Below are 16,030 nucleotides of genomic sequence, written 5' to 3' on the forward strand. Positions count from 1 at the left end.
GTCAACTTTCTGGGGCTTGGGGGAAAATTTTGTATTTGGATAGGTATTGGGAGTATATATTTGTTAGGTGTATATATTTGTCAAAACTCAACATATGGCACTTCAGACGTGTACATCTCACTGAATGTGAGCTTTTTGTTTGTTTGTTTGTTTGGGTTCTGGGGATTGAACCCAGGGGTGCTTATTACATTCCAGATCCTGCATGTACACAACTTCTAATCCTAACAATGACTCTGAAAGTAGGCTCTCCTTTTTGCAGTTGAGGAAGTGTCTATATCCCCAGTTTTAATTTTTTTTTTTCTTATTTTTTCCCCCAGTTTTAAGGACAGGGTCTCTAGGGCCTGGCTTAGTTGCTGAGGCTGGCCCCCAATTTACCATCCTCCTGGCTCAGCCTCACGTGTCACGGGGATTACAGGCATGATTCCCCCAAACCCAGACACACAACACACTTTCCAACCCTCCGCCCACTGCCTCTGCCCTGTAGGTGAGTGTTACATCAAAAGAAAAATGTAATGGCTGACGGGGGATATAGCTTAGTGGTATAGTGCTTCCCAGCAAGGTGGAGGCTCTGTGTGTTTTGGGGTTGTGGGAGAAAGCTGGAGAAAGAAAAATGTGAATACTGAACTGCTGATGATATGCATTATGAACTATTCAGACAGCAATGTACTAATGTCTGCAGGTTACTTTAAAACGCACTGAAACCAGATGGATTAATGGATTCAGAAGGGTATGTGATGAAGTACAAGTATGGTAAAATGTTAATAGTATTGTCTAGGTGAGGGCAAAACAGGTGCTCATTCTGTCAATTTTGCTGTAGCTTGAAATTTTTCATAGTAAAAGGGTCAGTTATTTGGGGAAAACTGTCCTTGTGAGGTGGGTAGGTTTAGATCAAGCAAATTTACACATCTGAAGCCGAGGGCAGCGCAAGCCCAGCTGCGTGACCTAGCAAAAATAACTGGGCCTTTTTCAGTGTTTCCGTAACTATCGAACGGCAGTGGCCCGCTCCGTGTTATCAAGCACTTTGTGGAGGGTGGAAACACCTCAAAGTGAATGGGTCCCCAAGCCAGCCCCTAGCCCCGCCACCTGCCCATCCTCTCCTGTCCTCTCTGTCCCCGAGACCCATCAGCCCAGAAGGAAATCACGTAGTCCCGTTCGGGCTGCAGCTCTGGCAACCGTATTCCAGCTTCCGGGACGGCACCGGAAGTCTCTCCTCATACTCTCTTCCTATTGGACAGTGGCCTTTCATGGGGGCGGGCACCGCTGGGAGGCGGAAGCGGCCGCAGGCATGGCGGCGGCCGTGCCGCTCGGTTTGCTGGTGCTACTGCTCCTGGGGCCTGTAGATTGGGGCCATGCAGAGCCCCCACGCGACAGCCTGCGGGAGGAGCTCGTCATCACCCCGCTGCCTTCGGGGGATGTAGCTGCTACATTCCAGTTCCGCACACGATGGGATTCGGAGCTGCAGCGGGAAGGAGGTGAGAGGGTGAGGTCTGACCGGAGAAATATTTCTGTGGCACCTGCTGTATTGGCAAGTGGGGGTTAATCCCTAGGTGGGGTCTGGACCCTGGGTGTGGGCCCTATGCGTGGGCCACACAGGTAAGGGTCTCGATGAGGCGGGGGGAACACCACTCGTCCGCTTTCTCTTCCCCAGTGTCTCATTACCGGCTCTTCCCCAAAGCCCTGGGGCAGCTGATCTCCAAGTATTCTCTGCGGGAGCTGCATCTGTCATTCACGCAAGGCTTTTGGAGAACCCGCTACTGGGGGCCACCCTTCCTGCAGGCCCCATCAGGTGCAGAGCTCTGGGTCTGGTTCCAAGACACTGTCACTGAGTGAGTGCCTACCTTGGGTCCTGTTTCACAGTATGGAAGGAATGTGGCAGAGAAAGATGTTTTCATTCTGCCTCTGCCCTTGGGGGCAACAGTTCCAGTAGACAGCGACTCATGGGGCTGGAGTTGGCTTTGGAAGTAACAAATGGTGTTACCTTTGAGTGGCCTGCTTTACTTTACTGAATAAACTTCCGTACCCCCAACACTTCCAGACTTGAGGTAGCACATCCCTACAGAAGCATTTGGTGCTTTTTTGGATCCAGTGGTTGCTGTAGCTGTTCTATTTAGAGTAGAGACTTTTTATTGCAAGGGTTGCATACTATGCATGGGCCACACAGATAAGTAAATTAATAAAGTTTTAAACACATTGTTAAAGCCGGCCACAATGGCATATGCCTGTCATCTGAAGGCTGAGGTGGGAGGATCGAAAGTTCAAAGTCAGCCTCAGCAACTTTGAGAGGTCCTGAGCAACTTAGAGACATCCTTTCTCAAAAAAACAAAAACAAGCAAAACGACCCAAACAGACAGTGGTTCAGCACCCCTGGGTTCAATCCCTGGTACCAAAAAAAGAAAAGAAATTGGTAGAAGCGTATGAATGAAAATTATAGATCATTTTTCTCTTAATTCCACTGTAAGACATCAAATATGATAACAAATTTAGGGCAGTAATAGGGAACTGTAGGGACTGTAGCAGACCTGAGAGCTTGTGTGACAATCTGAAAAGGACAGCCATCTCTTACCTCCTATGGGTTGTTGCCATGTAGCAATAGAGGATTAATGTGGTCAGACTCTCATTTTTCAAGAGATACCAGAATTTACTGTGAAAATTGACAGATTTAAATATCAAAAAGTAATTTTAAATTTTTAGTAATGCTATGTGGGTCAGTGTTGGGCATACTGAATAAAGCATACTTATGGTGTGTTTGGGTAAAGCTTTCAGTCTTCAAGTTTGTGATCTTTATTTGAGGCTTAAGGATTGAGCAGTGGAAAAGTACTGAACAAAGGATTATAAAAACTCCAGTATAGCACCAAAGCAAGCTTAGATGAGGAGCAAGCAGTGGTAGCACCTCCCTCTCCCCACACACAATTTGCCAAGGTTTTTGCTCTTGCCTGGACTCTGACTCCCTTGCCTTTATTTTCTGTCTATTCTGTCTCTCCTCAGCCCATAATTTCCTATAATATTGAGCTGATGTGTAGAATTCTAGTACTTATTAAATGTAATGCTTTTTATTATTAATATAGAGAATAAATCTCTTGATATTTCTATGAGAAAAGATACCCAATTTAATAGGAATGGTTGTTTTCCCCTTGTTCATGGAGATTTTTGGATATAAGACTTCTCACCCTGAGGGGAGAACCAGGACTTACATTCATGCCCATAGTATTCACAGAGCAGACTCTGTTGCTTTGCCTGGCTGTGCACACTCAGGGAAGATCAGTGAGCTGTGTGCTCTGAAGTAAGGGAAAACACTCCCCATGGTGTTGTGGGAACTGCATGCATGACCCCGACTAGTCCTTGTCAAATTGCACACTGCCTAGTTGAGGGGGAAAGGCAGTCCCAGGCTGGAAGAACCACGCAAGCAGAGACCCACGGGGATGCCGGCTCTCCAGAGGAAAGTGAGGAAGAGGGGACTGAGTAGGGCAAGACCAAGAAGTGGACTGAGCAGGGGTGGTGATGTTGCTCCAGCTCTAATAGCCAGCCTATTTAATAGTTGAGATTCTAGCCTCCTCCTACCGTGGATTTGGCAGCTTGCAGGCTGTGTGAGGGAGCAAAGGCAACCCTGGGACAGTGATGGGTTTGTGTCTCCATCCAGTGTGGATAAGTCTTGGAAGGAGCTCAGTAACGTCCTCTCAGGGATCTTCTGCGCCTCTCTCAACTTCATCGACTCCACCAACACGGTCACTCCCACAGCCTCCTTCAAACCCCTGGGGCTGGCCAATGGTGAGAGATTCCCTGTAGTCCTTTCCTTCTTCCTGGTACCTCTGCCCAAACCTTCACCTCCTCGCCCTTCAATGTCCTCCTTCCACAGCCTGTTAGATCCTGAATCTCACAGATGTGCAGGCCTCAGGAGACTGTGCTGTCTGTCTCTGCATTCTCTTCCCCACTAGGGGACAAGGGAGTCTCTTCTCCAAGTGGCACTGTTTGGGTGGTGGTATTGGAGAGTGGTGTAGACAGCAGGAGTGGTCATCCCATCTCTGAAGGAGGCCCCAGGCCTCCTCTACAGATAGACCTCTGTCTCCCTCAGATACTGACCACTACTTTCTGCGATATGCTGTGCTGCCGCGGGAGGTGGTCTGCACCGAGAACCTCACCCCATGGAAGAAGCTCTTGCCCTGTAGTTCCAAGGTAAGGCCGGAGAGATCTTAGTGTGGGTGGGAGCCCCACAGAGGGGACAGAGTTGGCAGTGCCCCTTTGCAGTCTGGTAGCCAGGGGGCATTTATGAGAACCTGTGCCCCATGCCAGGTGCTCCTTCCAGGTCTGACCTTTGTCTCTTCCTGCCTTGTGTAGGCAGGCCTCTCTGTGCTGCTGAAGGCTGATCGCTTGTTCCACACCAGCTACCACTCCCAGGCAGTGCATATCCGCCCTGTCTGCAGAGTAAGTCAATGGGGAAGAGGGTGACGGCCATCTGGGGCTCTCAGAGAAGGTGTAGGTACAGCTGTGGCCCATTGTCTGGCTCTGGCTGAATGAGTAGTAAGTGGCAGATGTGATGATGATTATGTGGGGCATTGGCCATGCACCAAGGAAACTGCGTGGTTGCCTGGCTTGTACTCAATAAATCTTCATCATGAAGCATGGCGGTTAGAAACCGTTGCTGCGCCAGTGCAACTGCTAGCCAGCTGGCATGACCTTGAGTGAATCATCCCGTTTCCCCGAGCCTCATGTGAGAATGGTAGGAGAATGAGCTCTTGGGTTGCTGTGACAGTTCATCAAAGTGGTGCACATAAAGCTGTCAGCGCAGGGTCTGGCTCAGGGTCAAGTGCTCAGTGAATGGGAGCAGATCGATAGATGTGAAGACACATGCACAGATGAGGGTTGTGTCCAATTCCGAGTCCTTAAGGCTGTGTGGTGGGATGAGAACGGGCCCCTCACTGCTGCCATCTGGCCCCTGTGGTAGAATGCGCGCTGTACCAGCATCTCCTGGGAGCTGAGGCAGACCCTTTCGGTTGTATTTGACGCCTTCATCACGGGGCAGGGGAAAAAAGGTAAGCTGCCCTGGCAACCTCCCTCTACCTACCCATCTCAACCCTGCCGTATCTGTGCCGACCAGCCTTACCTGGGCCCTGCTTAGCCCTGCTTTCTGCTCCTAGACTGGTCCCTCTTCCGGATGTTCTCCCGAACCCTCACAGAGCCCTGCCCCCTGGCTTCAGAGAGCCGAGTCTATGTGGACATCACCAGCTGCAACCAGGTACCAAGGTCTCCAGCTACACGCACACCCCTCTTCCCCAAAGCTAGCCTGTCCCTCTGCTTGCTTCTCAGCCCTTTGTGGCTTTGCGTTCCCAGGACAATGAGACATTGGAGGTGAACCCACCCCCCACCACCACATACCAGGACATCATCCTTGGCACCCAGAAGACCTATGCTGTCTATGACTTGCTTGACACAGCCCTGATCAATAACTCCCGCAACTTCAACCTTCAGCTCAAGTGGAAGAGACCCCCAGAGAATGGTGAGTGGGCATGTGAGCAGGCTCCCAGGGCCCCAAAAGGCTGCAGGGATTCCTTCGCCTAGGGAAACACTCACCGTCCTATCTTTGCTAGATCTTGGGACCGGGAGAGGGCAGAGAAGGGAGGACAAAAGGTAGAAGGTGGACATGATCAAAGCATGACATAAATATATTGCAAAGGCCACGGTGGAACCCATTAATTTGTACAATTAGTGAGTTTATAATTATTTTTAAAAGTCATAGGCTTGCTGGGCATGGTGGCACATTCTCATAATCCCAGCAATTCAGGAGGCTGAGACAAGAGAATTGCAGGTTTGAGACCAGCTTCAGCAATTTAGTGAGACCCTGTCTCAAAAATAAAAAGGACTGGGGTTGTAGTTCAGTGGTAAAGTGCCTGTGGGTTCAATCCCCAGTACCCAAAACAAAAACAAAAAACATTGAGACCCAGATCTCGAGGTCATGTGTTCCTTGTTCTGACTCCACCTCTTTCAAGTTCTGTGACTTTGGGCAGGTTCCTAACCCTGTATTCAGCTGCACAACAGGGACAGTAGTACCGAGTGGATTGGATGTAGGAATTAATGTGAAATTTGGAGTTCGTTCACGTAGCTGCTTCATCAAGTATTTTTGAATTTGTGCCACGTGCCTGGACACAGTGATTTTAAAGGATGCTGCATTCAAGAAACAATGTATGTGTGACAAGGGCAGCATCGTTCCTTCCGACTGTGTACAGTATTACCCAGGGAATGGGCAGGATGTCCTGAGAACACCTGGTTAGGGTTGGAAGGGGGCACGATGTTGGCGCATAAGCACTTTGTAGGTGACAGTAATCTCTTTGTCATCTCTTGGGGGCTGGGGAGTGAGGGATGATTCCAGAGCCCAGGTTATCTAGTTCCAATGGCAGAACTTTTCCCCATCTGCTCCCTGGCTTAACACTGAGGGCGGCCTGGGAGTGGGGCTGGGGAGTAACCCTCATCTTAGGAGCTAGCACGTGTTGCCTTTTCTCTGCAGAGGCCCCACCAATGCCCTTCCTGCACGCCCAGCGGTACGTGAGCGGCTATGGGCTGCAGAAGGGGGAGCTGAGCACACTGCTCTACAATACCCACCCATACCGGGCCTTCCCTGTGCTGCTGCTGGACACCGTGCCCTGGTACCTACGGCTGTATGTGCACACCCTCACCATCACCTCCAAGGGCAAGGAAAACAAACCAAGTGAGGAGCTGAGTCCCAAACCAGATCCCCCAGCTTGTTCTCTCTCGAGGACCCCCCGACTCTCATTTCTCAGGGTAGTTGCTGAAATACCTCTGGAGGCCTCCACAGGCATGAAGAGTTAGGAATCATTTGAAAAATGGAGCAGAAGGCCTCACTGTGCCAGATTTAGAAGTCATTTATAAAGCAAATGTAATGAAAGCACATAATACCAGTGGTTTTTTTTTTTTTTTTTAAATATTTTTAGTTGTAGATGGACACAATACCTTTATTTTTATGTTGTGCTGAGGATGGAACCCAGTGCCTCCCCTGTGCTAGGCAAATGCTCTACCACTGAGCCCCAGCCCCAGCCCACTGGGGGTTCTTAATAGCACAGTCCGAGGGCAGCAGCTTTCCAATGGTTTTCACTGATTTGCTTTTCCTGGAGCCTTGGGCACATCCTTGTGTTCCATGATGATTCACAGCCTCATTAAGACAGTGAAAGAATTGGCAAGAGAAATAGGTCTTGCAAACTAAGAAGGTGGCAGTGCTGGGGGAGATGGCTTTGTCTCTTGGGAGGGGTAAAGAGGTGCAGTTTTAAACTTCTGATTTTATTTTCTAAGGAGATGTTGGTATGTGCTGGGTGCTTCTGTCAGCTGCCTGACACAGCTAATGCCCCTGTTTTTCCTTCATGGTGGGGGAGATTGAAGAAGAAAAGGGCATTTTAGGAAAAGGCTGTATCTCATCCCAGTGCAAAACTAAAAATCTTTAAATAGCTCTGTTGCTTCCTATATTTTCAAACCTCTTTTCACTTATTTTCAGCACCACTATTTGTACCATCTTCAAAATATCTATTTCAATCATCCTATCCAGATATTCTGTTTGGGGCTTTGCCTTTTACTTTGGAGAACTTTGAACACATACCACTAGTGTGATAACCTCCCCTCTGCCCATCACCCAGCTTCAGGGGTCTCCAGCTGCCTGTCATTTTTGTTCATTTCTCTCTCTCTTTCTCTCTCTCTTTTTTTTTTTTTTTTTTTTTTTTTTTTTTTTTTAATTAGTTGGTTTGGTCATTTTTTTGCTGGAGTGTGTTAAACAAATCTTAGCTGTTGTATTGACTCATCTTTAAATATTTCAGTATATATTTCTAATAGAAAAAGGACTTTTAAAAACCCTAACTGTATCATTATCACTCCTGTTTTCCCCTGTGGTCTTAAAAATAGCTTTCTGTAATTGTTCATTTGAATCGGGATCTAAACAAGTTTCTTGGATTGCATTTGCTTGCTGTGTCTCCTATATCTCACTCTTTTTTAACTAATAAACTGTATTTCTTAGAATAATTTCGGTTTATAGAAAAATCGAGCAGAAAGTACAGAATTCCCCTGGACTCCTCTCCTTCCCAATTTTCTTAACTATTCACATCTTGCATTTGGTGTGGCACATTTGTCTCTTAATCAATGGCTGTTTGCATGTCTTTTTTTTTTTTTTTTTTTTTTTCAGTGCTGTGTGTTTGTTGGAGGAACAAGGTCATTTGTGGCATAGAATGTTCTACATTCCGTATTTGTCCTTGTGCTGGTGTTTAACATGTCCCTTCATCCCCTACGTTTCTTGTGCATTGGTGATTGGATTTAGAAACTAGATTTTTGTCCCATATTTTTAGCAAGAATCCCCAGGTGGTTCTGTGAATGCCCTTGCATCAGACATTAGCTTCCTGGTGCCCCAGCCTTAGTGACGTGAAGAGTGAGTCGCAGTCTGCAGCATTCCCGACCACATCCCAGGACTGCCACCTGGGAGTACGCTCTTCCTTTTGGAGACCCTGCATCCTTCCTTACCTGCCTGGCTTCTGTGGTCCAAAGCCCACCTCTTAGACATCCAGATTGTGACCCTAAGACGCTTGGTAGGAACACGTGTGGGTAGTCAGTCTGACCCCAGGAACAAGGGATGGGTGACCTTTGTGCGTCTCCAGGTTACATCCACTACGAGCCTGCCCAGGACCGGCGGCAGCCCCACCTCCTGGAGATGCTGATCCAGCTCCCAGCAAACTCGGTCACCAAAGTCTCCATCCAGTTTGAGCGGGCGCTGCTCAAGTGGACTGAGTACACCCCGGATCCCAACCATGGCTTCTATGTCAGGTGAGATCCACCCGACAGGCTGTCCCCCACCTTCCTGACCCGCCCCATGCCACTTACACCTCTTGGTGGGGGAACCAGTAGGGAACACGAGCTGTCTGTCTGCTTCTCTGCAGCCCATCTGTCCTCAGCGCCCTTGTGCCCAGTGTGGTGGCAGCCAAGCCAGTGGACTGGGAAGGGAGCCCCCTCTTCAACACCCTGTAAGTGACCAGGCCTTTCTGATGCTCTGTCCTCAGCTGCTTGCTGGGCATTACACAGATGATTGGGCTCCTGATGACGTTACCTCTTCAAAAGTAATATGTAGGTTTAACCCAGTGCTAGTAGGAATTCCAGCAGTCCGTGGTATTTGTAGACCTTATACAGTGATTCTGAGGTGCTTCTAGAAGAATAAGTAGGTGAGAGTGGCAGTACTTAAGCCTCCATCACTCACTGACTCTGAGGTGGATATCTAATGAGCACTTACCAGATGCCAGCTGTTTCAGAGTGCATCAGGAATACAACAGCAAACAAACTGGCCTTGTCCCTGTCCTTCCTGTGCCACAGTCCGGAGGGGAGACTGTTCTGAAAGGGAACAGATGGAAGGTGTCTGGAGAGCAGCCCACTGGTTATTTAGGACTTCTCTGAGAAGCACCATTTAGGCTGAGGTCGGGCTCAGAGAGGTGGCCATGGGCCAGCAGGCCCTTTCCTCCTGTGCAGCACCCACCCTTTGGCTCTCCTTTGATCAGGCTTAGGTGTTGGCTGTCCTGTAAGGTGCCTTCTGTTGAAAATTTTTGAGGCTCAGCAATTTAGCAAGATCCTGTCTCAAAATAAAAAATTAAAAATAAAAAAAGGGTCAGGGATGTGGCTAAGTGGTTAAGCACCACTGGGTTTAATCCCTGGTACAAGGAAAAAAAAAGGACTTCAAGGCTAGGAGAACTTGGGAGCACTGGTCATTGAGGCTGCAGAATGTCACTAGGGAGAAGCACCCAGTCCTGCCTCACCACCTTACTCTGGCCCTACCCCAGGTTCCCTGTCTCCGATGGCTCCAGCTACTTCTTACGACTCTATACTGAGCCGCTGCTGGTGAACCTGCCCACACCGGACTTCAGCATGCCCTACAACGTGATCTGCCTCACGTGCACCGTGGTGGCTGTGTGCTACGGCTCCTTCTACAACCTCCTCACCCGAACCTTCCACATCGAGGAGCCCCGCACTGGCGGCCTGGCTAAGCGCCTGGCCAACCTCATCCGCCGGGCCCGCGGGGTGCCCCCACTGTGAGATGTGCCCTCAGCAACTGCAGCTGCTGTTTTTCTTTGGGGAGGGGTGGTAGTGACCCCAGGGCTCTTCCTACCACTTACTCTCCTCAGAGTTGGCTTTTGAACCAAACTGCTCCAGACTGGGCCAGGGACTAGAGCTGTGCTGTCCAGTATAATAGCCATGAGCCAATGTGGCATTTAAATTTAAATTAAATCAAAAATTTGTTTACTCAGTTTGTAGCCACACTTCAAGTGCTCAGTAGCCGAAAGGTTAGTGCCACTGCATTGGACGGTACAGAGCAGCGTTTCCATCATTGCCGAAAGTTTGGTCAGGGAGCCAGGTGCGGTCGCACACACCTATGATCCCAGTGACTTGGAGACAGAAGCAGGAGGATTACAAGTTTGAGGCCAGCTGTGCAATTTAGCAAGACCCTGATTCAAAATACAAAATAAAAAGGCCGGGGATGTGGCTCAGTGGTAGCACGCTCGTGGGTTCAGTCCCCAGTGGCACACACATGCACACACACAGTTCTCTGGCCTGGGTATTAGTGTGTGCTGAAGAGTTTGTATCACTGTGTGGGGGTGGGATTTACTCGTTGTGGAATAAAGATGGCTACTTCTCTAGTTCTTTGCCTCCTCTCTTTTTAAGGAAGGCCTGGGATGAGTTAGGGACTAGGGCTTGTATGCTGGGTGACTGAACAGGACCTCCCAACTGCCACCCCACCCTCCCCAGAATGCCTTCTCTTCTGCTCCCCCTTCATCCCCTGTCCCTTTAAGGTAATTCCCAGAACTCTCCAAGTTTGGTTGTTAGTATTTCTACAAACATAATCCCTGACCACGAAAATGAATCATTCTGTCTTGGGGTGAAGGCTGTCTTGAGAACCAGTCCCTGTCGCCAAGGGCAGAGGGTAGAGGCAGGAGTGACTCTCGACTGGTGTTCCTCAGAATCACTGGGAGCACTTGCAAAAGTAATGTGGCCCAGGCTTTGAATATGTAGCAGGCTTCTCAGGAGCTTGTGCTGTGGGTGGTCCTGAGAACACCCACAGGGTCGGAAGCCAGGCCTGCCCTCTTACGCAGCCTGAATCCATGTAGAACAGGTCCTTGGGCAGAGGCCTCTCCCGGCTCTGCCTCCCTTTTCTCTGACATGTGGGCATCGTCTGTGTCAGCTCGGGGTTCTCCCCGACCACACTGAGGCCTCCCTTGGTGGCAGTGTGGCCTAGATGCTCTGTTCCCCCAGCCACATGCCCTTGACTGCCTGGTTTGCTTTTACAAAGCCACGTGGCGTACTGCATCCCTCAACTCCAGGCTGCCCTCAGAGCGCCCCTGCACCCTCGGCTCCTCTCCAGACCTTCACGTACTCCTTATCGCCTGGCTCTTGCCACTCTCCTTCCCTCAGGCTGCTTCCTGGAAGTTCAGGGATGTCCTTCCAGAGCCTGACCGCCTCAGGACCTGTAGGAGCTCCATCGGCAACGGCCAGTGCCTGAGTGGGCGTGTGCTTTTCTGGCTCACGGGCTGGGACCCAGAGTGGGACTGGAGCACGGAGCTCTCCAGAAGCCCCACGAGGCAGTCCGCAGCCGGGGCAGTGTCGGGGCCCCACAGCGACAGCCACGGGCTTCTTGGGTTGCCTTGGAGAGTTTTCCACAAGCCCTCTCAGAAGGGGGGCGATGCTGCTCATGCGCGTGTGTAGGAAGGAAGTGGTGGGCTCTTCCAGAACACCGGCCAGAGCGCCTTGGTGGAGATGCTTCGCCTGAGTTTACACCCAAGGTGATGAATAAGCGGGCTGCAAATGAGGTGAGACTGCAGGGTGGGTCTCCAGAGCCCAGTGGTCCTGGCAGCCGGCATGGTGTGGGTGTCTGCCAAGACAGAAGAGCAGAGTTGGGGCCTGCTTTTGTCCTCCATGGCTCTCTGTTATCCCACCCCCACCCCCCACCCAAATCAGTACCTAGCTACCATGTCTAATGTAATCTACATGCCAGCAGCACCCACATCTCTCTTTTTTTTTGAACTGAGGAATGAACCCAGGGGTGCTCTAACACTGAGCCACATCCCCAGTCTTTTTTTTATTTTTTATTTTGAGACAGGGTCTCACTAAGTTGCTGCTGAGGCCGGCCTCAAACTTGTGATCCTCCTGCCTCAGCCTCCCAAGTTGCTGGGATTACAGGCATGGGCCACTGTGCCCAACCCCCACATGTCTCTTGTTCAGACCTGTTCCCTGAGTGTTGGATCCATGTACCTGACTGCCTACGTGTCATCCCCATTTGGTTTTCTAAGGGATCTCAGTATCTCCTAAACTGCACTTCTGATATTCTCTACCACCACCCCCAGCCACCTCCTCCCTGAATGGCAACTCATGTTGCCCGCTGCCCAAGGCTAAGACCTTTGAGTCATCCTTGATCCCTCTCGAACACTGCCTGCGCCCCTACCTTCAAAACACAGCCGGGATCTGCCCGCTTCTCCCGACCTCTGCTCTCAAGTCTTCAAGGTCTTCTCTGGACGCCGCTGCTTCCGATCAGTACCTAGCCACAAGCTCAGCTTTTCTCAGTGTTCTCTGCAGCTCTTGCCACCATCAGACCCACAACAGATGCTGTATGTCGTACTTAATTATTCATGGTTCCGCCTCACTCAAGTACACACTCCACGGGGCCAAGATTTTTGTCTTTGTGGCTACAATGTCCGGAAGGGCACCTGGCATGCAGTTTGCTGGTGAAGGGGGGTGAATGTCTGGTCGAGTATCACACAGGATCTTCGCTGCTGAGCAAGCTGGCTGCCCCCTGTCGAGGTTCTGAGCCTTGAAGTTCCTGCTGGGCCAGTGCCAAGACCATCTCCAAGCCCCGCGCTCGCGCGGGCGGGACCTTCTTTGTGCTCCTTTAGGTCTCCCCAAGTGTAAGTCTGGCCATGGCCGCCTCGGAGAGGTTGGCAGTGGCCTCTGGGAAAGCAGCCAGAGGTGCTGAGGGCCACGTCAATCAACCCCTTGGGGCACTGTGAGGTGGAGCTGACGCAGCTCCTGGTAGGGTAGCAGTGGAGGAAGAAAGGAAATTTTATCCCCTGAGGACTTCCAGGGAAAAGAACGGGTGTAGAAATGGAGTTGCTGGCAGTACTGGGGTCTCCCTCGACAGCCCGCAGTGTGCCTTAACCAACTGCTGTTCCATGAGCTGGACAGACTCGCAGGCACTCGCTGCACGTCCACTGGGACACTTGCGGGACACCACAGTGGGTGCCCCATGGATTAAAGGGAGAGAGGGAGGACCCCGCACCCAGAGACCCCTGAAGATTCAAGAGCACAAAGCATGTTGCTAACAGATGGGAAGTCTGTGCTCCATGGCTGTGTGTCCTCAGAGTCGGGGACAGCTGGCAGGCCACAGTGCTCAGCCAACAGTGATGCCTGTCATTGTGGAGCACTTCGTATGTTCAAAATAAAAACAAAGGCTGGGGGGTAGCTCAGTGGTGGAGAACCCTGGGTTCAATTCCCAGTACTATAAAAAAGAAAGAAAGAACATTCATGAAAGGAGATTCCCCTGGGGTAAATCAGGGGGAAAGATGGGCCAAGCAGGGAAGCTGGGAAATAGGGCCTGATGGATGAGGCAGCTCTGCCCTTCCTCTCTCTTCCCAGCACCCTTTGCTCAAGGCAGGGGCTCTGTCCTTCCACCCCTACCTCAGTGCCTTGCTGTCCCTGCCACAGCAGGAGGCAAAGGCTGGCATCAGGACTCTCCCAGAGGGGCCCTGCTGCTCCCTGGGGCCTCCAGTCAGAGCCCCCGGGAGGGTCCTAATGCCACCAGAGGGCAGCTGTGGCCAAGCCACAGGGATGTACCTCAGTGGTAAAGTGCTCCTGGGTTCAATCCCTGGTAATAATAATAATAAAAATGGGCTGGGAATGTAGTCGTAGAGTGCCCTGGGTACAGTCTCCAGTGCCACAAAAATAAATAAATGTAGATGAATATAACACACACGGAGAGAAAACCCCCTACACGATTTATTTAGTTGGATATAGTCAGACTTTTGAGTCACGTGTTCTGCTTTTTACTTTGTAATGGCACTTCTTCGTCTTGGCTTAAGCATCTGATCCTTTTCACTTATGTGCTTCAGTCGTTATTTAAAGACTGTTTATCAATAGCCAGGTGCAGTGCTGTGCACCTGCAATCCCAGCGACTGAGGCAGGGGCATCCCAAGTTCAAGGTCAACCTGAGCAACTTAGTGAGACTCTGTCTCAAAATAAAAAATGAAAAGGAGGAGTAGGGCCTGGGTTGTGGCTCAGTGGTAGAGTGCTTGCCTAGAACACTGGGTTCAATTCTCAGCACCACATAAAAATAAATAAATAAAGGTACTGGGTCCATCTATAACTTAAAAAAAAAAATGGAGAAGTAGCTCAGTGGTAAAACATCCCTGGGTTCAATCCTTAGTATTCACACACACACACACACACACACACCGTGTTTCACTGAGCCAAGAAACTTGCGAAGTCAGATTGGCTGTACCCTGGTTCCCTTGAGATTGAGGAATGGACAAAAGATTGGGGTGGGGGCTTGTAACAAGAACTGAGACTCTTCACATTTGCCTGCAGACGTCCCTGTGTGGCTAAAAGCAGGATTAAAGACTTGGCATCTCTGCCTCCATTTTGTGTTCACCTTCTTTGCTCTGAGTCACCTTGGATTCCAGGAACAAGGTCTGATCCTATAAACATCTTATGCTGAGTGGAAATTACTCCCCCAGGCAGGAAAAACTTTCTTATCTGGGATGAAACCCCACCTGTCCAATCCTGAGATAATGATGGAACAAATCGAGCTGATCAAGATCATCTGTTTGGGCAGCTGTAAGAGCTGCCAGCTTTGCGAACCCCCGCTACCCTTGCCCTCATTCCCCTTTCTACGAGCCCTTCGGAGGCAGGGCTAAGGACATGGGGTCCCTTGTCTTCCGGGAGCAGCTGCAGTGACTAAAGTTCCTTTCCTGCTTTTCACCATTACTCTTCGGTTTGGTTTTGGGTGAGTGGCCCGACCTGGTTTCTTGGAGCCCCAGAGGCAGACTCTGGGCCTAGAACTCCTGTAACAGCCTTACAAGATCTAGATTGGCCTCTGGCAAACGGAGGAGATACCAGGACATCTGAAGGATGCAGGGTGGGAAGGGCACTTCAAAGGACACCAGTGACTGGCTGGGAATGTGGCTCAGCACCAAAAACAGCGGGGGGGAGGGGGGGGCTGGTGGGAGGGAAGGGAGACACCAATGACATTGCCAAGGACAGCCGTGTCATGGATATGACAGTCTGGAGTCCCTGGCTGTGGCTTCTAGTATTGCTTTTCCTTTGCAGCACAGGGACATGGTTGCTGATGTAGGATCAGTGGACTGGGTTTGGGGCAGATGAGCACAGTCCCCAGATAGCTGTCAAAAAATCATATATCAATGACACATTGTTCAGCCTTAAAAAGGAAGGAAACTGACACACAGATGAAACTTGAGGACATAGCGTTCACACTGGGTCGGGAAGGGGTTCCACCCTGGCTTACAGGATTCCCTGAACTTCCGCTCCTCTCTGCACACCCCTCTAGAACCTGTTTCCTGCTGGGCAGGAAGAGGCTCCAGGGCTCCCCAGCTGGCAGGGAGCACAGGCCAGGCTCTGGGGACAGACAGGCAAACTCCAAGGTGGCAGTTCAGCCTGGCTTCCACCACGACCCCCTGGTGGGAGGGGAACTGTGTCATTGTCTTCCTCTCTATTCTGGGGGCACAGGACACAAGAGGGTCAGGTGAGGGCTGGGCAGTTCTGGTTGCCCACTTCTGGCCTCCGAGAGCTATGGAAGCCGTGAGCAGTTTTGTAGGACAGACCCTAGGTCGTTGCAGGAAGCTGCAGGTACAGCAGCTTTAAGAGCTTCATGGGCCCATCCAAGAAGGTAAGAGGAGGGCTTCAGAACAGGACCTCAGCGTAGGAACGGGGCCAGGGCCAGGACTGTGCAGGCACTGTTTTCAGGTGCTCTTGACCTTGGTCTAAGGGAGGGAAAGTCGGCTCC

The 16,030-nt window shown here is 50.6% G+C and overlaps 1 protein-coding gene across 2 annotated transcripts; it reads left to right on the forward strand.

The window, feature by feature from the left end:
- Nucleotides 1-1,238: 1,238 nt before the first annotated feature.
- PIGT (phosphatidylinositol glycan anchor biosynthesis class T) lies at nt 1,239-10,493 on the forward strand. Of its 2 annotated transcripts, XM_079126990.1 has the most exons (12): nt 1,240-1,472; nt 1,649-1,826; nt 3,638-3,765; nt 4,070-4,170; nt 4,333-4,419; nt 4,940-5,027; nt 5,133-5,230; nt 5,326-5,491; nt 6,497-6,697; nt 8,640-8,805; nt 8,919-9,002; nt 9,807-10,493. In XM_079126990.1, exons 1-12 carry the CDS (start codon nt 1,286-1,288, stop codon nt 10,057-10,059), a joined length of 1,737 nt encoding a protein of 578 aa, XP_078983116.1. In that variant the 5' UTR covers nt 1,240-1,285; the 3' UTR covers nt 10,060-10,493. The 2 variants fall into 2 exon arrangements, with proteins under 2 accessions (XP_078983117.1, XP_078983116.1); XM_079126991.1 differs by lacking the exons at nt 1,649-1,826; nt 3,638-3,765 and having other exon boundaries at nt 1,239-1,472.
- The last annotated feature ends 5,537 nt before the right edge of the window (nt 10,494-16,030 follow it).

Source organism: Sciurus vulgaris, assembly GCF_902686455.1.
Source record: "Sciurus vulgaris genome assembly, chromosome: 2".
NCBI lineage: Eukaryota > Metazoa > Chordata > Mammalia > Rodentia > Sciuridae > Sciurus > Sciurus vulgaris.

What these genes read in the sequence shown, in the direction of transcription:
- PIGT (XM_079126990.1), top strand. Translation starts at nt 1,286, where the DNA reads ATGGCGGCGGCCGTGCCGCTCGGTTTGCTGGTGCTACTGCTCCTGGGG. An exon ending in ACCCCTGGGGCTGGCCAATG is followed by an intron (nt 3,766 to 4,069) that starts GTGAGAGATTCC and finishes TGTCTCCCTCAG; the next exon opens with ATACTGACCACTACTTTCTG. An exon ending in GAAGAGACCCCCAGAGAATG is followed by an intron (nt 5,492 to 6,496) that starts GTGAGTGGGCAT and finishes TTTTCTCTGCAG; the next exon opens with AGGCCCCACCAATGCCCTTC.